Source organism: Mustelus asterias, chromosome 27, assembly GCF_964213995.1.
Source record: "Mustelus asterias chromosome 27, sMusAst1.hap1.1, whole genome shotgun sequence".
Classification (NCBI taxonomy): Eukaryota; Metazoa; Chordata; class Chondrichthyes; order Carcharhiniformes; family Triakidae; genus Mustelus; species Mustelus asterias.
The window spans coordinates 18,459,624-18,480,545 of record NC_135827.1 but is presented as its reverse complement, the minus strand read 5'-3'; the positions used below and the strand labels follow the sequence as shown (position 1 = coordinate 18,480,545).

Here is a 20,922-nt window from a genome sequence, read left to right as displayed (position 1 = left end):
ATGGCCAAACAATATAACTGCTCACCGCACCTCCCACCTCTCAACGGAACAAACTAATGGAGGGTAACCCATCAGAGAGCCAGTCAGCAGAGCTTTGGCAGCTGGTGAGGAGGGACAGGAAGAAAGGGGAAAGGATAAAGCCACTTCTCAAGTGAGCAGCAAGAGACCATTCCCATCCAACAGATGAGAGAGGCAGCTGCACTTCAGACAAGGATGAAAGTGGACATCTACAGAAGAAGCGGCAAAACTATAGGAAGTTGGAGGAGGAGACACGTGAACTCCAGAGCATCGGAAATAATGAGGTGACCAGTGCACCCCAACTCCAAACCTAAGGTGAGGAGACCAGCACATCCCAGCTTCAGGAAATCGGGAGCAGCAAATCCCCTGGAGGGGGATGGATGAAAAAGACGGTTCCAACAGAGGAAGTGGATGGAACAATTGAAATGGGGGGAATTCAGGACAGTTTCCTCAGCCAACCAAAGTGAGACAACTTACGGATGCCATGGGCGTGCAGGAGCTGACAAAAGGACTAGAACTGTCAAAGATAACAGGTCTGGTAAGCAACAAAACATATTAAGCTCACCATCTCCAAAGTTGAGCAGCTGGTGGGCAGTCACCTCCTCATTTTAGACGTACTGTACAAGAATGCGCTCCACTCCCCATCCCAGAACAGCGAGCGGCTGGCTGTCCTTCAGCAGCTTCCACTGCTGCAGGCCACTTCCTGGCTGGTCATTCTGGACAGTGACTTTAACTGCATCATTAACAGCAGTACTGACAGCAGACTGGACACCTCATCTGGACCCCTGATGGAAAGAGTAAAAGATGACAAGCTGCACATCTTCAGCAATGCGGTAGATGGAGCGCAGCGTAGATACACCTGTCAAAGTCTCCCGTTATTTGGACAATATCACCACCTTCTGCTCAGATCCACTGTCGGTGCGCAGGCTGATCAACATCTGAGATCAGTTTGAACTGGCCTCAGGTACTAAGGTAAATCATGGCAAGAGCAAGGCCATGATCTTTGCGAACTCGGCTGACCGACCCCTTGCCCCCTTCACTGTCCAGTCAAATGGTTTTAAGAATTTGGGACATGGTTCAGAGGGACCAGGGCCTGCATTAAGAAATTAGGAGAGAATAGGTATAATGAAGCAAAAACTGGGCAAAACCAAAAACATGTTGGTTGGGCCGACAGGCCTGTTTCTGTGCTGCATTGCTCTATGAATCTATGTGGGAGTGACGCTCCCTCTCCATTGCAGGTAAGAACCTGACCATCAGGTGTGAGGCATTCTCGGTGTTGCTGTCTGGTCTATTCCTCACACCTGCACTGTGACAATCATCTAAGCCCCTTTCCACTTCGTATGGGGGTCAAAAATGGGCCGTGTTTGTAGGGACATAATGTACAAACCTCTAGATAAAGGGGAAAAATATGCCCAACATCACCCTAATCCTGATAGCCACATCATGTGTGTCTGTATCTCCGGGACACACATGGACACCAACGTCATCTGCTGCAGGAGCATCATCAACTCGGTGAAAGATGCTCTTTGATCTGCCCGAAACTTGTTAGTCTTCTATTGCAAAGAATTGTCCTCGATCAAGTGTTGCAGACTGACATATTCCAAGGTCCAAGGCTACGTGCTACTGTAAAGCTTGCGGCAGCTACCCAAGAGGCACAATGTAGCAAGATTGTTATCTAAGACCTTTCAGCCATAATAATGAGGGGAGGGGCAATGTATAGAACCCCCTCAGGCTGTACGACTCACATTGAATGTATAGTGAATATTACAGATTTCACAATTGTGTGGAAGCACCTCGGAATGCAACTTGCTCTCGGTAGATAACTTAAATACCTTTGCACCACTTGTAATGACCATTCTGAAATGTCTGTAACTTCTCTTTGACTGTACTGCAGTACCTCAAGAATGCAACATGATGTATGTGGAGAACCTGAATATTATTGCACTTTGAGTGACGGCCATTTTGAAGTGTTTGCAATGTTCTTTCAGATATTTTATGAATAAAGTATATTTTGGTAAAAAAGTAGGGGGCCACAACTGTATTACCATATTATTGGTTTGGCCCACATAAAAGGTGTTTTATGAATAAGAAAATGGGCCTTCCTGGTAGCTCATTCCAACATTTTTGGCTTGCAGACTGCTGTGCAATACCAGTGTTTAGGGAATCTGACAATGCTAGTATGAGTCTCATATAATACATTAGAGAAACATTTTAGTGCAAGAGAGTTCAAGTACATTGTGATGATACTGTGCCTTTAAAAATGTATTTTTGTCATGTTTCTTGAAGTTTTATTTCAAAGTCACGTCTATTTACCCAATGCCGCTTTGTCTAATATCAGCAGCCCACATGTTGATACTGCAGAAACATAATTGTTCCTAATTGGAGGAGGTTTGCTTTAATCTGGGCTAATGCAGTTTGTTATTTTAGTCTTTTCCCCTGGGGTTTCAGAGTAGAATTTTATAAAGTTGATTGACAGGTAAATCATGTGACTGGGCAAGGCTAGGTTTACAGCGAGAAACAAGCATCCAGTTACTGTTCAGAATCTTCACAGTGCAGTAGCTCTGTCTGTTTCTCTCTCTCTGGAGGTTAGAGTCTTGGACCTGCCAGAAAATAGGTCTCTTTCTCTGAAGTTCTGCTGTTTGAAGATACATTTTTCTCTGGAGGCTGTGGTTAGATAGTTGTCTCTCTGTATATTTGTCCAAAGGTGTTAAAAGACTGGAAGACTGGCACCCTATGTAAGCCTTTTTGCTAACTAATTCTGAAGAGGAGATTATGTCTGTGGGGCTATTGCTTAAATTGGAAATATAGAGATAGCTAGCAGTTAAGAATTATACTTTCACGTAAGCCTGAGCGTTTTTGCTCATTGATTCTGAAGAAGGGTTTGCAGCTGTGGGGATATTTCTTACATTGGAACTATAGATATAGTTAGCAGTTAAGAATTATACCTCGTCATGCTTAAGCATTTCAATTGGTAAAAGTTATGCTAATTCTTTTTGTTATATTTTAACTGTGTTAAATAAAGTTTGTTTTAATAAAAGCTTTCTAAGGGGTCAATAGAATCACACGAGGAGTGAAACATCTTATGCTTGTACTAATGCCAAAAACAAAAAAGTTAGGGTCTTGACTAACTTTATAATATACCTTGGAGTTTCTCATCTGGTCCCTAATAATTGCACATTTGAAGCTAAAGCACCTTGGACTAATAACTATCACTGTGGATGGTAAACAGCTTCCTCACATTTGAAATGTATTATTTTTTTGTACCAGTAATGAGCTTATCAATTTTAACCAGTTTTGAACTATTAACGAGCTTATCAATTTTAACCGGTTTTGGAACCCTATGCACATTTCTCTGAGAAAATAACACAGAAGTGTTATTTTCAGGTCACTTTTTAATATTCAATTCTCACCCATCTCATGTCGGCCCATAAATCTAAATGGTCACATCGGAATAATTGCTTTGTATGTTTGTAAAATGCCCCTTCGATGCATGAGCACAAAGCATGGCCTTTAAATATTCCGACTAAAATTGTTGAAAAAAAACCAGATTATTTTCTGAGGAATTTTCTAAAGTGGCAAAGGATGTTCAATCAATGTAAATGGGCCAGAGGCAGATTGCAAGAACACGACTGCCATACACTGTCTGGAGACTGAGTCATTAGTGTCAGCATTGTGGGAATTGTGTATCTGGGAACAGAGATGGAAAGTAATATATTTATTGGGCCTTTGTGGAGGGCTCATACAAAAAACGATGGAAGGCATAATTTGTTAAAATAAATGCAAACAACCTTCTGCAAACACAATTTAAGTTAAAATAATCATCCTGTAAATCAGGGAGCTATCCTCCAGGGAAAATTCCATCTGGATTTATATCCAGAACTACAATCAAGGAAGAAAATTCTAAAGGAAGCAGAAAAAGGACATAATCAGCAAATGACTTATTAATTATGATTCATGTTGCTACAATAAATGTAAAATCTAAATTTGGAGTGGTCATTAATCAAGCAAAAATTGTCACTGTGGGGCATTTAAGGGATTATTGTGCATTCTATTCACTTTACAAGCAAATTTTGCATGATTTAGAGTTTGTCTGTATTCTTGGGTTTTATAATTGTGGTCAACTACCTCAATTTCAACTCGTGTTTCCTGCAAAACTGTTCCCACCTGGGGTTGCATTTCATGACATAATTTGAAGTAAAAATCGGTTGTTTTTTTTAAAGTTACAAAGAGGGAGCAACTAGAAGCCAAAGAAGTTTGTGGTTCGCCTTGCAGGAATGTGGGTGGAATCTCAGGCGATGACTGAAAAGACCAAATTCATGGGAGTTAAATTGAGGTAACTTTACATGTCTTTCTAATTTAGTTATCTAATCTTCATCAGGCAGCTTGTCCTACTCTACCTATCTCACCTGGATGAGCAAAAGAGTGGTGGAGCCGTGATGCGGAAGCCAGTAATCCCTTTTGTGTGTGTGCAGATTACTAAATAGATCATGCTGTGGACTCAGGTTGTTCGGTAAGGAGTCATACTTTTGTTGCATTTTGTGCTATTATGATCCTTGTACAGACCAATAATGTTAAAGAGGAAAATTGAACTTTGAGTTAATAGCTGATAAGGACATAATGAGATTTTATGTTTTAAAATATTTACTGCAACAAATCACTAAAAAAAACACTTAACTAAACACTAGCTTTGTAGGCAATTTATACTTGAAACCCCAAAACAGAATACCAACTTGCTATTTATTCTTACTGGAAAAACACAATTTGTAGATATAATTAGCTTTGGAGGATTTATTCCTTTTCTTTGCTCAGCCTGATTAACTTGCAATCTTTGAACTGTCCTTCACAGTGAAGTTTTCTTTCCCAAGAGACTCTCCTTCTAGCCCAAGCTAGGCAACTCTTTCAACCTCATTTTAGCTCTTCACAAATTTGTTTTTTTTAAATCCAAACTGAGCTTCCACCAGCATTCCTATGTGGCAAGCCATAGAGATCTTTTTGGCTTCTAATTTTTCCCTCTTTCCCAAATCCAGGCAGGTGCCAAAGACTGTCAGTGATATTCTAAGAATACTAATTAGCTATCCTTGAGAGTCCAACTCTGTCTTAGAAGTAAATGGACAGTTTAAAGCACAGCTGTTTACAATCCAGCATTCTGAACAGATTTCTGGAACTTTGGAGACACAATCTCCACTATTAATGCACAGGGTGCTGTCATTATCTCAGAGCTAAATACCTTGCACTTCCTTCCCAATAAAACAATCTACGCTTCCTTTATTGCTCACAAACCACCCAGGCTTATTGTTAACCAGACTTCAGACCATGTCACATGATCCCTTCATTTTATCTTAAATTTAAAAAATACATTAACAATCTTATAAACCTCATTATTGCAACACTACAATTAATCACAGCAGGGAGAATTTTACCCAGTTTTGCTGATATAAGCTGTAACATGTAATGTATGTATGCTAACTCATACAAATGGTCCAGATTTGTTTCCCTGTCTGTGTTCTTATAGCTGATCTCAACAGGGATAGCAGCAGAATTCTAGACAGTGCTCCCTGATGGACTACCATTCAATGATGGTGCAAAGATTTACAAATGCCAGCAACCATCCTGTACTTCTCTCAAATATGAAGCGTCACAAACTATTCAGCTATGGAAAGCATCACGATCAACTCATGTCTCATCTGACAGCCACATATGACCACTCTCCAACAGGGAAGGGGATGGTTTATTGTGAAGTCTTCAGGAAAAGAATGCCTACATAATTTCACAACGCCTCTCACCCCCACTCCGAAAATGATTGGCACCCTGAATGCTACCTCAGCGAGATCTACTAACCCAGCATAGGCTGAGCTTGATCCTGGAATCTTCATAGTGTTATATTTATAACAACTACAATTTCCATGTTTTTCTCCTCGCTTCACCAGACTACTGTCAGCCAAAGATCAGCTGCTTACTGAATTAGCAAGGAGCCTATTGGTGGTGAAGGGTTAACAGCATGTTCTCAACATGGAACCGAATTAATAATAAATTCCTAAAAATAAAGTCAGGCTGGTACAAATAAGCAGTCAGGAAAAATAACGGTATGTGAGATTAAAAAAAAATATGGCTCACAGGTTGCAATCAATCAACAGTTTCGAGCAAAAAGCAATTTTTAAAAAACATTGTGGTCCTTAAGCTATTGAGCCATCCTAATCATTATTTATCACAAGTAAAGTTTGCAATTACATCTTACAATTTCAGCTGGCATACCAACCAAAAACAGCAAAGGAGAACAATATAGCACTGGGTTTGAAAACTTAAGTAGTCATTTTTTTTCTGAGGAAGTCTTTTTTAAGACTGGAAACACTATAAATATAATTGTATTATTAGTGAATAATTTTCAGTTGCAAATTCAGTTAAATTGCTCATTTTCTGATCAATCTATCTCTCCTCCCTTTCCCATTTACGTTGCAACTTATATATAACCCGGCCAGTTACACTTATAGACAAGATTCAAAAATACAGCAACGAATACAAAAATAAAATGGATTTCACATGTCGGTTTTCACAAAGGTTAAAAAAAATTAAGCAGACAAAGAAATATGCATAATTTGATGACAGAGAGCTTATTTAACTAATCAGGAATCATTATAATGGACATATGGTTTTTACTTCGATTACAGAATAGGCCATACCATTGTAATGCTGACTCTTCAAAAAAATCACAATTAATACTGCACATTTTACATTTAAGAATGGCATCTTTGTAAACCATAATATAGCACTGCCATTTTATAACAGTTCATTATCTAAACCATTGTTGTTTACAAGTACTTGTAAGCCTGGTATCAATATCCTACTAAACAGAGACTCAGTGCCAGTTGCAGAGTACAATGTTGCAGTTAATCCAGGGCAGGGCTAGGCTGGATGTAAGAATACCTGACCTTGTGTCGGTGCATTGTACTGGAAGTGACTGCTGAGTGACCATGCTGCACATCTGTTCATCGGCATCACTATAAAAGATAGGTTTCCTGAAGCCATTAGATTATGTAACAGCTTATCTTCTGGAAAGTGTTAGTCCCACATTCTACAGCACAGCAATTTCAAAAGTATTCAGTGCGATGCAGCATTGCTGCTCATTGGATGCTCCTGGTGCCACCTACAACAGATGGAAGGCTTAATGCAGTTTTGAAACATCCAACTCTCACTGCTGAATAGCTGAAAGGTCTTGAAGTTGCAACTGAAGAAAAGATACAAGGATCTTGATCAGATGTTTATTGTACTGTACTCTGCAATATTAAACTGAAGCAATGCATGACCCTCTGGGGAAAACAAAAAAAATCTTTCAACAGTCATAAGGGCTCTCTAACTCATGGAGGTCAGTGGCCACATTACTCTCTCTAAATAAATACAAGTCCAATTAATTTGCTAATCAACACCAAAATAAAAACATCCATCCAACACAGTTGCATGTAACAGCCTGCCTTTGCACTCCTGATTTTCAGTCAGAAAACCTAACTAAAATATCCAGCATTTCTACAATGAAGTTTAAAGTTCACACGTCGTGAAACAACTTCAAACTACTCCAGTTGAACATTTAGAATACTTTAATTCGATATTTTCATGTACCCATCAATGTATTCTAATTTAATGATGTTATTTCAATTCCTATTACCTTGTCTACAATTTTCGTCAACAGTTTAAAAATAAACCCAGTGTCACTCAATAATGCTTCAATGAGCAATCTAAGCAAATCCATCCCCTCAGTGACAGAGACAAACATCCGACACAATTCCTGGCTTTTAGGAAAGCGCAAAGCACAGAAGCTCACACTGAGATTGCTGACTCTCACAGAACCTTATTTTTCAGCTGAGCTATGTGTCAGCAGATTTTCTGCTCTGATTCAGCCTAAAATAATATTTAAACAAAAGAGAAATCAGAAGCTGCCTGGTAACATCTTGATCAGGCTGTTTTTGCGTGAACCAGGAAATTGTTTGTTGGCATTAAACTCCAACAGGAAGGGTTTCTCTTTTTAAAAAAATTACAATCTATCCTCCATTGCAAACAGCCTTGCTGGAAATTAATGCCCACTTATCAATGTTTACAAGCATATATACATAAAATCTAATTGTCTCTCTAAGGCATTTAAGAGTTTAAATCTCTAAAAAATTTAAATTAAAATATAAAGTAACTCAAGACATTTTACAGAAGGGCAGAAGTAAATAGAAGCCAAGCCATGAGAGATTAGAGAGGCGTAACCCAAAGGTTTAGCTGAGAAAGTTTTTGAAAATGAAGATAGGGTGGTTTCTAGAGAAATTAATGTGAGAGTTCAAAGGATTGGAACTGAGGGATCTACGCTTTCTGCCAGCAACGATGGAATGAAGTGGAAAGAAACAGAACATTTGCAAGGAATTAGGGGGCTGTAGTTGCAAACAGAAGTAAGGTTGGTTGATGGCTCAGAAGGAACTGTGAAAGCAATGGGGAGCTGACAAAGGTTAGAACGGCATTCATGGATTTATATATGTAATTAGTTTATAATGTTTGGCCTATACTTAATTTAGTAACTTTGATAAGCCACAGTTACGATCAATCCCCAAATTAATAGGGAGGAAATCTATTGAGACTATTGCAGTCAGTAAGGCCATTAAGTTTCATGGTCTGGAAGGTAAGGTATGAACAGATGATAGGCACTTTCGATGAGACTAAAGCCAGAGTTAAGAAGGTCTCATAAGCAGTCTGTGCCTGTGCATACTGTCAATATGATTGTTAGATTTGGGGAGCATTGAAGTACAAGGGGAAAAACAACTGGACTCTCTCTGCTTCAACTTCCTGTTTTTGGATTTATAAAGGCTTGGAAACACTCATTGTAGAAGATTCAATAGTGAACAATGTAGAATGATAGGGGAAACATGGAGCAGGAGTCACAATTTATATGCAAGAGACTTCTAATTGTAATTGTAAAGAGCTGCTCAAATACCTCAATGCATTAAATGTTGCTTACATCAAATAACTGTTACCAATAAGGCATCGTCTGCAGAAAAATGGAAAGAGTCCAAAGGGGCTAAAAGGCTTACCCAGTCTATGTACACCACTTTGCTCAAGTCATTATTTTTTGTAAAATTTGATAAAGAAATGAATTGAGTAAAAATAAACTTTTGTATCTTCTAGTTTTCCAAATTATATTGGAAACTTTTGAAAACAATTCTGAAAAGTGAAATGTTCCTGACCTCAACTGATTAAATATAAATGGTATTACACGTACATATGAATTATGACATGAGCAGCAGTTTTGGATGAGCTCAAATTTAGAGAATAAAAATTGGGATGCCAGCCAGGAGTGCAAAAGAATGGCCAAGACTGGAGGCAACAAAGGCTTGGATGAGGATTTCAGCAGCAGATGAGCTAAGTCATGGGTGGATTTGGAGGACGTTAGAGATGGAAGTAGGTAATCTTAATGATGGCATGAGTGTGTGGTGAGAAACTTCTCACAATCAATAACTGTGCCACTGTTGCAAATTTTGTAGATCAGCTTGGACAACTGCAGGTACAGAGATGGAGTTGGTGTTGAGGAATGGAGTTTACGGCAGTGACCCAAGTCATTGGCTTTGGTTTTCTCAATACTGAGTTGAAGAAAATTTCTGTTCTCCCAAAAATTGAGCAGGCAATCTAACAATTTAGACAATTGAGGGTGTCAAGAGGTAGAGCTGGATTACGTCATCAAGGAGCATGAATGCAAGGTGGTCTATGATAGATTTTTTGGAGACATCAGTGGTAACAGTGAAGGAGTGGGAAGAGAAGTCATTGCAGTTCATTCTCTGGCTACGACTGGATAAGGATGGAGCCAAGTGAGTGGCTCCAGGCCCATCTAGCTGGACAACATTACAGAAACACTGAAGGAGGATGGTATGGTCAACAATGTCGAAGAGTACACGTGAAAAATGATGGGTAAGGGTAGTTTACCATGATCATAGTGAAGGGATTCAAACATGGAACTGCAGGAAAGATAGGAATGAATTTGGGAGGTGACAACAAGATCAAGGACTTTGAATAGGAAAGTTGGAGATTGGGCAGTAGTTTGCAATGATGCAGAGGATAAGTTTTTTCTTTCAGGAGAAAGGAATGATGAAGGCAGATTTGTGGACCCATCATCTTATCAAAAACTGCCTCTCAAAAGCTGACTATTCAAACTGTGGCAAATTATTTATTTTATCATAACATTCACCTTACACAATAATGCATTTTCTGACTTTGCCCTGCTTTACTATCTCAGATATTAGATTGAATAACACCATTGCTTATGTAGGTTTCTTATACCATGTTAACATTATGTCCAAGGTCAAGTTTTCACTTCAGTTGCAACGTTTATGGATTTTCCAAGCTATTCTTGGCCACTAAAAGCAATTGCATGTACTCCTGCACAACATTCCCAGTTAAATCCAGTAAGGGAAAAGTGGCAGAAATGGCAGAAGATGACCTCTCAAATGCAGAGACTGATGATGTACTAAGAACATGGTTGTCAGAAGGGTGCAGAGGGATGTATGAGGTATGGGCAATGGGGCAGTTCTACTCAAGATAAAAAGGGGACTTCATAAGCTCTGGTGTGGAATTTGGCACTATCAGAGTAGATGTAGCCGGGACAATGAACCTTGGAGAAAGGAATGGAATCTTTACAGGAAGTGGGTTAGAAGAAACATAATTCAACAATTTGTTCAAGTCAGTGGCTTCTAAGAGATGTTAGTGAAAAGTCTGTCTTGGAGACACAAGTTTTTTCACAACACCAGTATGCCATGGTGCAGCCCACACAAATTGTAATACACAAAGTTACGATCAAGGGAAAAATGTTTCCTGCCCACCTGTCAACATGAGTGTAAGAATACAACAATCCAAAAGATATCCTACAACATTAGCTATTAACCCATTGAGTTTGACAATTAACTTGCTGCTTTCAAAATAACATCTTTCCTCCATGCTTAGCAGCTGTGAAAAAATTGCTTATGAAACATTAATGAACAGTAAGATTGCAGGTGGAAACTTATAAATCACAGACTTTGAGCATTAAACTCTGAAGGGTATCAGTTCACAATGGATCAGCCTGACAGAATAACACATTACAAAAGACAATATTAGTGGCGATCAATAGAACTATCTTTAAACAAGACACCATTTCCTGTTCTAACCCTGCATTAGCATCTCTTCATTATCTGGAAATGAGCCACGGGGTGGAGAAAGACAAAAGTTCTGATGTAAATTAAGGCACTATAATTACTAGTCTCCATAGTAAGCTGAATAGATAGATAGCTATAGGGGTTAAGAGTCTAGGCAGCCATTACTTGGATCTATTTCACCATCCAAAAATGTTTCTACGATCAAAACATGTCTGTGTGATTTTGATGTTTAAATTGTTCTGTGCTTTAAGTCTTCATTTGGATTTTGGTGGAATAAATACAAATTTCTATAAAAGATGACATATTGCATGGCCCGTGGGAGCACTTCAAATTAAAAAAAAAACAAAATACAAATCCATTTGCTTTTTTCACTTAGATGATCTCTTGGCCAGAATTCTGCAGTCGCCCATGCCCCACCGTTGCTGCAAGTGAGGACGGAGAATTTGGTCATATACATGCCCTGTTTGTGAACACAAGTCCTCACTCACCTGATGAAGGAGTGAGACTCCGAAAGCTTGTGCTGCCAAATAAACCTGTTGGACTTTAACCTGGTGTTGTGAGACTTCTTACTGTGCTTACCCCAGTCCAACGCCGGCATCTCCACATCATAGCAACATTTTCACCATGGGAACCTGATAGGCAAACAATCTGGCCCTCCTGTCAATCTCACCTTTAAATTGGCCCTTCGAGCCTGCTCTGCCATTCAGTTAAGATCGTGGCTACCCACAGGCCTTTAAATTTAATCCCTTTCCTCTTTTCTGCTCAGTATTTATACAAATAGTTCAGAGAAGTGCAACACTCTGTAAGGAGGGAGAAGAAATACCCATATTTTATAACCAATGGCAAACAAATGGCTATTTTTTAAGTAACGATGGCAAAGATTTTGTTGCAATATAAAGATTTAGTAGTATTATGAACTTTTTACATTGCCGATAAATCTCCAGTCCAACTGCTCACAGTAAATCAGAACAGATTCTGTCCTATAAGTGCAAAGATTTAACAACATAGAGCACAAAATATTCTCCTCGGAAGCAGCAGTGTGCTGTTATGGAAGGGGGTTCAGCACCATCTTCTCAAGGACAATTCAAAATGGACAATAAACGCTGGTGTTGCCAGCAACACCCACATGCCATGAATAAATAGGGAAAAAAGTCTAATTGCTATACGTTCTAGTGGTTAATTTGATGTCAATTGATCCTAAAACAGATCCTAACATCCTGAGGAGCAAGAAGAAACCAACAGGAATGAATTACATTGTTTCACTGTTTAATTAAATGTGTAACATCTGATTGATCTTTTATATATGCTGGTATTGCTTAGAGCACGATTATAACACCACATAACACAAAATATATTATTCTGTTGAAATGGAGTTGTGCTCGATTCAACTTCGAGATAGAAATCTGAATAACATTCGTTCTGTGACTATATGAAAATGTGCCCTCGATGTACATTTTTTATTACATAACAGAGTTCCTATTTTTAATGAAGGTTATTCTTCAATGTAGTGCAGGTTCCGTAACTGGCTTCAACTTGTACAGCATTTTATTTATTTCTACTGATTCACATTCTGTGTAAATCAATCACTCATTAGGTGAGACATCTGCCAGATTCAAGAAATTTAAGTAGCTAACCAACCCTGAGCCAGAATTACCAACACTTGGATCTTATGAGGTAAAACTTTGAAATATACTGATTCTGCAAACATGGAAATAGATAACAATTTACATCACACATGGCTTCAAGATGCTAAATTGCAGATATGGGCTGAGATTCACACACACAGATATCACTTGTCAACAAGTGAGTAACACTCTAAGCAATGCATCTCAGACACAGGTGCATGTAAGATATTACTGTGATCAAACGTACAATGAGGTCTTACAAATGGCTGCAAAATAGATTTGGTTTGGTTTTGGTAAAATCTTTGAACTTTTTTCCCCCTATATTCCCACACATGCTAATAAGCCAAGTGGACCACAATCAATATCACAAATGAACATTTGACTGATCAGTAATCATTTTAATTAAAAAGCTTTTAACACACCCGTCATTGCAAAATAATACTGAAATAACCTCCCACTTTTGGAAATAAGATAGATCTTTTTACAGAGTTTAAACAGGGCAAGGAAAAAAATAAATTTTCGTTATTTCTGATTTGTTAATTGGAAGACAACAGAGGTCAGAAAAAAAGTCCTATCATTTAATTATTTAAATATTCTCGATACAAATGTGCAACAAATTAATTTTGGTTTCATAAAAGGAAAGATCGTCACATAGGAAAGTACTAAGCACTAAGATTTCTAAGTTGCAATTGGAATACTAAGAAATTATAAAGAAATAAAAAAAGCAGCAAATCAAATATGTGTAATTATGTAGCACATCTTCAGACTGTTGTTGCTGTATGTAAATGTACATACAAGATACCGAAAGGACTACGGATCACGAACCCACTCAGGTCAACCTTTAACACAGACTACGCTGAGAGACTTTGCCGTCGCACCTCTCTCACCCTCCTCAAACACCTCATACACCAGCTCTACAGCAAACGCTGCAGCCTGGAAACCAAGATCGAATCCATATTCTCAACTTGTGCTCAGGACGCAGACCAGCTGCAAAACTCTGCCAAGCAGACGAGATAAAGGAACTACACCATCTACATGCACACCAAGAACAGGAAACTTGAGAAACTCGGCATCACCACCAGCAGCAACCAAGCCTCCCCCGGTACCACAGTAGAAAACAGTACCACTGCAGGAGCCGGCATCTCCACATCATGTAAATATAGTCACAGGCCTGGATTTTCATGTCTTTCCCGAGTTGGGAATCGGGTCGAGAATCGCCAAAAAAGTTTTTTTTTCTCATGGCAAATTTAAATTCCCTGTCTAAAATTCGCACAATCTTCCCACAGGTGGGAAAAGATTTGAGTCAGGGTTGGCTCACTATCCTTCATGCACATGCTCTGGTGCCAGGAATACCATTGACAGGCCGAAGTGAACTTTGTATTTCCTTTTATTTCCATCAGGTCAGGAGAGTTTTGGAAGGCTTCTGGAAATCCGTTGTGTTTGAGAGCTCTGAAACCTTGGGGGAAGACTACTGAGGAACAGGGAACATTCTGACAGGCAAGTGTTAAATGTTTGAACAAACCCACGTACCATTATTAAATGCTCTATTATAAGTTAGATGGGTTTTTATTGCAGTGATTGATCACAAAACTGTACCCTGAGAAGATCCATAAAATCCCTACAGTTCAGTAGGAAGCCTTTCGGGGATTTAACTTTTTGGGGCTGAATATTTTTCAAGCTTTTAACACACTTGTCATTGTAAAGTAATACTGAAACAACCTCCCACTCCTTGAGTAACTTATGCTTAGAGGAAAAACAACAGTCACCTGTATCTGGATTGCTTTGATTGAAAATCTATCCTGTGCAGCTTAAATAAAACAAAGCATTTCTTTTTTCTGTTTTAACAGGCTCCATTGTTTGCAGTTACAAGGTTTTCTTTGGACAGCTGAACCCATTATGAATGCTTTGCTAAGTTTCAAAAGTTGGAGAACCATTTATCTTAGCAGGGGATTGTGTACTGCGTTTGATAATTTTACGAGGTTAATAAGGAATTATCTATTTTTGTTGTTGAATGGATGTTTGTTTGCTTTTACAACTGAATGACCACTTGAGGGGATTTAATTTTTTGGATCTGAATTTATTTTTTCAAGCGTGAATGGTTGTACTTTTGAATAACAGCTCTATCAGATTGTTAGAGGCGCATTCTTTTCATTTCCATTTCAAATTGCTATTAAATGTCTCCTGAGAACTGTACATTAGTGGATATTGGGTGAATGGCAATGTAAGGGGCATGGGGAATGTGAAGGGACATAGGGGTGGGTGAGGGAATGAGGTGTGAGCATTGGGTAAATAAGAACAACGTCATATGCCAGCAAATGAAGGTGGGCCTTCTAACCAGTTTGCTTCAGTAGCCACAGTCCTATGCCGCAGACTCAGGAAATCTCTGGGAGATGAAGTTATGATAGGTGTAAGTAGAGGTGACAGGCTCTCCCACTCCCATTTCTCGTGCCGAACATGAAAATTAGATCCTAATATCAGTCAAAACTAAGTGTCATATGCTCAGATAAAACATTATAATTATGAGGTTAGATTCCACCACCCTGCCTGCCATTTTAGTGCTTGTATGGTGCAGCCTAACAGCATCTTTATTTTTAATATTCAACAGATATCAAAATAACTAAACTAGAAACAGAGTAACAGCATAACATTTACAGCCAACATTAGACAGCTTCAAGCCACATTCATATATATTTACTTAATATATCAATTCTTAATTTTAAGGCTGTTTTTTGAGTTAAGAATGGAATAGGAAGTATTCTTGAAACAAAATATAATTCCACCACTGAACTACTAAAAAGATTAATATTCCTCCAATTAGTAGTTTAACACTAAGATGTAAAGACGTTATTAAAGATTAACAAAGAAACAAATGAAATATGTAGTGAAAACTACATTTTAAACTAGAGTTAAGCATAAGATAAGCCCAGCAGACTTGTGTGTTTGTCTTCCAAGTACATACAGAATCAAGTTAATGATAATCGTTGCCATTCTTCAGTTTGTAAAAGACTTCCAGAATACCATGCTTTTAACTTTACCACAAAAAGACAATAACAATGATAACAATTTGCATTAAATAGTGCCATCAATGCAGAACAACAGCCCACAGAGGTGTAAATGCACAAAAATGGAAAAGAACTCCAAAGGGGGACGTTTTAGTAGTCATTATTGAAAGTGTGGTCAAAAGGCGAGAGTGAGGTGGAAAGATGGATACATTTACAGAGAGAAGTCTCAGCATGTAGTGGATAACAAAGTGCTCAACAAACGGAAGAGGAAGAAGGCACAGTAGACGAGAGGCATTAGAAGGTGGGGAAAAGACATCCGAAATCCAAATGATGCAACGAACGACGTAGCAGCGAAAATGGGAAACAGAAAGTAAGCCAGCACTGGAGGAATAAATAGTAAGAAGTTTAACAACACCAGGTTAAAGTCCAACAGGTTTATTTGGTAGCAAAAGCCACACAAGCTTTCGGAGCTCCAAGCCTCTTCTTCAGGTGAGCATTGAAGAAGGGGCTTGGACCTGAAGAAGGGGCTTGGAGCTCCGAAAGCTTGTGTGGCTTTTGCTACCAAATAAACCTGTTGGACTTTAACCTGGCGTTGTTAAACTTCTTACTGTGTTTACCCCAGTCCAACGCCGGCATCTCCACATCAGGAATAAATAGTAACAAGAATTCAGAATTGGGAGGTGATTGTGAAAGGACACAAGCTAAGAAGGGATTTGAAGGTAAGGATGAGGATCCTGAAGTTGCTTTTTTGGGTCAATGGGGTCTAGCATGGGCAGGGATGATCAGTCTATGACACATGGGGCCGTGAGGGCAAGGTGGATGGTTTGCAGTCTATGGAGGGCAGAACGGGAAGACAAGGAAAGCATTGGAAACAGTAACAAAGTGAAAAAGACATTGGGTGCAATTTTACCACCTTGCTGTGTCCGGCGAACAGTACAGCAAGCTGGGAAACTAGCATGCAATGCCAAAACTATGATTTGTGTCTGGCATCAAACGATTTGCTATGTTTCCGGCCCCTTTCAAATGGCACAAACCACTTTATGCCCAGAAAGTGGGCAAAGTTTGTCTGTATAAGATTGATTGGATTTCAATATCATTAGCGAGTTTGGCATGCATGCTACAATACTACCGGATGCTTCACACCTCTCCAGCAAGATGTCACATCATCATGAATCTGTACTGGTCTCCTCTACTGGTGCAATAGCCAAGCTGGGGAGATCAGAAGCCATTGAAGCCCCTGGGTGTTCGGGGGCATAACCAGGCAGTGCCCATCGGCAGTGCCCACTGGGCACACTGGCAGTGCCCACCAGGCACATTGGCAGTGCCAGATGGCACTAAGTGTACCAGAGTAGTGCCAAGGGGATGGGGCCTCTGGCAGTGGGACCTGAGTGGGGGCTATGACAGGGGTCGATTATGTTGGAGGTCATGATGGGGGGGGGGGCCATGATGGTGGGCCATATTGGGGGTCATCATGAGGAACCTAACGGGAGGGCCTCAATGCCATGACCCATGCTGGGGAGGGGAGGTGGGGGAGAGAACGTGCCGCTGATGAGCAGGGTGGGGCCTGATGTCTGTGGCTGAAGCAAGGTGGTCTTCCAGTGCACTGAGATAATAGGGTGCACTTGTGAATGGAGTTCAAGCTCCCTGCAGCCTGCTCACTGGTTTACTTAGGCCCCTCCATACTGGCACACAACTCACGACTCTCCAAAAAAGGGACAGAGTGTGAGAAAGTTGCAGTCCAGAGCACATCTGAGAGACCTGCACACTTCCTCCCATTTTTCTCATTGTTATGACACTTAGAAATTTTTTGGGAACATTCCACCCATTAATTCGGATTTTGGCAGTAGAGGGGAAAAGATGGGCAATCTTTCTGATATCAAAGAAAGTGATATTAAGGAAAACATGCATCTGGGAGTTCATCAATCTACTCAAATACCAAGATCTGGGCTTAGCTTGAATCGCAAACTGCATAGGTTGATGGCACTGAGACTTGAGATATAGTAAGGACAATTTGACATGATAAAACAAATTCAAAAAATCTGCAAGAATATTGCCCATAAAAACAGAAAAGCAAGAAGTTTAAATCAACAATATTAATTATTTTTCAGAAGCAGCAAAACATTTGGATTTCATGTGTATTTTATATTCGGAGCATTTTATCAACAACTTGCAATATAGTACTTAAGCAAAGTGCTATTTAATGGTTTGCGTATGAAATCATGGGTCAACTGTGAATGAGCAACTATAAATTGTTTACAAATGGTGCCTAATAATTACAATGCTTGCATTCACGTAATTCAAGAAAAACATGTTGCAACTTCCCAAGTTGAATCTTGAATTCACAAATCAGTCTGAGCATAACAACCAGCTTTTATTCCTTTTTTAATTGATGACATCTTAAAAAAAAGAATTATTTTTCTTACAGACTTGAAATAAATGCAAATAATAAACTTTAATGCAAGGGTAAGTACTGAATATTTAACTTCAGCCCTTGCCAAGTATTCTCTATGTTGTCCCAAACACAAATTTTTAAGCAATGTAAATCAACTTATCTCTGACTGCTGATAATTACACCAAGAAGGACTTGCTGCATTTCAATAGGTTTCAGTCTGTTTAGCCTATGTACTGCTTAATTATATATTTTTTGAATTTAGCAAGATGACAGAAAACTGCTGAGGGAATTAACTGCGAGTGTTTACAGTTCAGGAATAACATAGGCTAATACAAACTAATGAATTCGCTACTCTGCCTACAAACCTCAACTTTGATCAAGCATCACCTACAACACTGGTGTGAACATGTCCATTTCCCACAACAGTCAAATGGCTTCTCTGGAATGAGGTGATTACTGTTTGTCAAATTGCGAGTCCAATTGCTTGTGGACGTACATCCATTAGAAACTGGTGGAGATTGTATCCAGATTGGCACTGCCAGGGGACAGTGCCAACCTGGCACTCCCTGACTAACCAGGAGCTTCAATGGCTTTTGAGCCCCCCTCACATGGCCCTCACGACGGATTTCCGTTTGTGGAGACCAGTAGCGATTCGAACCAAGCTGCTATGCCTAGGTTCCTGTCACGCCCGAGAGTCGGAGATTTGCAGGAGACGGGAGAATCCGGCTCCAAACTGTCTCTGCGTCTTTAAATGCTTACTTAAATATGCTAATCTGGGTCATGCTTTTGCTGGGCGCAAACCAGATTACATCAGAGCGCAGCGGCCAGAGGAATCCCAAAAAGAGTTCTAGCTAATGCCAACTGCGTTATGGCCCCCGACTGCAATTCTCCAGCCCTAGCACAGCTTGCACTTCCGCTCTTAGGCCCAAAGAATCGTGCCCATTGTATTACCGAGTACAACACTCAGTTGCTGAAATCTGCAAATGTATAAATGCAGAAGCAGCACATATCTACCACTACTACAGGACCAAAAGGTAAACGCAAACCTTTTCTCAGATTTACACTGGGGTGCCATTACAGATACTATTGCATAAACCTTCAGCTTTAATTGCAAGTTTGCATTTGTTTAATTAATGGATTCCAGCAATATAGTAATGTTATGTCTCTATTTAATGTATGGCCCAGCAAACCTCCAATGTTACACACTGAAATGAACTTCATATTTATGTAGCAACAAATGCCATTTTTCACTGCAAAGTAAAGTGGCCACTTACCCAAACCTCTCAGTAGTACTGTCTGACCTGAAAGAGAAACAAAATATTAAACAAAAAACTTAGTTGGAAATAAAAATTTTCATCATTCAGCTCATTTATCTTCCTGAGTTTGGTGCTAATGCTTCATGTTATATAGTGATTTAGCAACAAATCACTCAAATGATTGGTAACATTAAGCTGGTCAGTTTAATTTAAATTGCACTAATTTAAAAATTAATTTTAAAAACAAATCAGTACCTCTGGTCAACCATCAGCAACAAATTTTGCCTCAGACTCTTAAAGCAGCAAGAAACCTGTTGTACAATTGAAATCTGCTAAAAACCAAATACCATGCCAATTTGTTTATCAATAATATTGGAATGGCTCATGTAGCAAAACAATAATGAAAATAATAAACAAATTTTGTACATGATAATTTTGTCAGCGGGGCCAAGGAAGTATTCTTTACACCTAAATATCTACAATGGCAAGTCGCATTGACATATGTGACTATGGTTTCCATTCTAGGGCTTGAGATAATGGTCTAGAACATGAACAGCATTGGCAAATAGCTGTGCTCGTATAAGATTTGATTTTCTTTGCACAGTATATTAAATGTCTGCTCACCTAACGTTAGAAGTTAAATGTCAATTTACATACGTACAATTTAATTGTTCAAAACAATATGCATTCTTGCATAAAAGCAAATTACTGCGGATGCTGGAATCTAAAACCAAAAGAGGAAATGCTGGAAAATCTCAGCAGGTCTGGCAGCATCTGTGAGGAGAGAAAAGAGCTGACGATTTGAATCCAGATGACTCTTTGTCAAAGCTAAAGGGCATCACAGGAGAATAGTAAACAAGAAAGACAAGAGGATTCAAGGTCCTGGCAGTGGATAGACCAGATGCTTGCATCAAGTACAACTTCATTCTAACCACAAAATTCCAATTCATTAAAAACCATTTCCCAGTTTAGAACAAATCCTTAATCTAAAACAACCGCAGTAGAGAATTTTCATGCAGCATATCCTAATAATTTCCCAACAGTCAAAACACTCAATGCCCATTCAGCACAATCAAGAATAGATATATACTTTTTTTTAAGTACATATATATGACAGAAAGGTATTGGACATATTTTGCAATAATTTCCATGCAAAAACTAGAAACAGGTTCTCAGATACAAAAAGGGCTAGAGAACAAATGTTCTTTTATTTTTAAATATGGTGCAAGAAAGTTTCTGTACTAAAAAGTGAGGAATATGGAATTAACTGATGATTCACTGTTGATAACTACAGCCTATCGACTGCAGGCTATTTACTCCTTATTCCCCATAATAAGTCATAGGTCTGATAAAAATCCACGTCCCAAAATTTAGCAGTTGGTAGCGTTCCCTGCCCCACCACACAGAATTGGCAGGCAACACCAGCTTTTGCTTAATTATTTTACACTCGACAGCGCGTTAATTGGCTGGATGTGAGAATTG

The 20,922-nt window shown here is 39.2% G+C and overlaps 1 protein-coding gene across 2 annotated transcripts in view; it reads right to left on the bottom strand.

Annotated features, from left to right (window-relative positions):
- The window catches only part of LOC144479859 (protein Aster-B-like), a 669,932-nt gene that overhangs the window by 258,138 nt on the left and 390,872 nt on the right, over window positions 1-20,922 (bottom strand). For both annotated transcript variants that reach the window (XM_078198866.1, XM_078198864.1), the window contains exon 3: window positions 19,459-19,485. Coding sequence is in view for 1 of the 2 variants with exons in the window: in XM_078198864.1 (XP_078054990.1) it covers window positions 19,459-19,485 (27 nt within the window). In the remaining variant the exon portion in view is untranslated. The remainder of the gene's footprint in view (window positions 1-19,458; window positions 19,486-20,922) is intronic.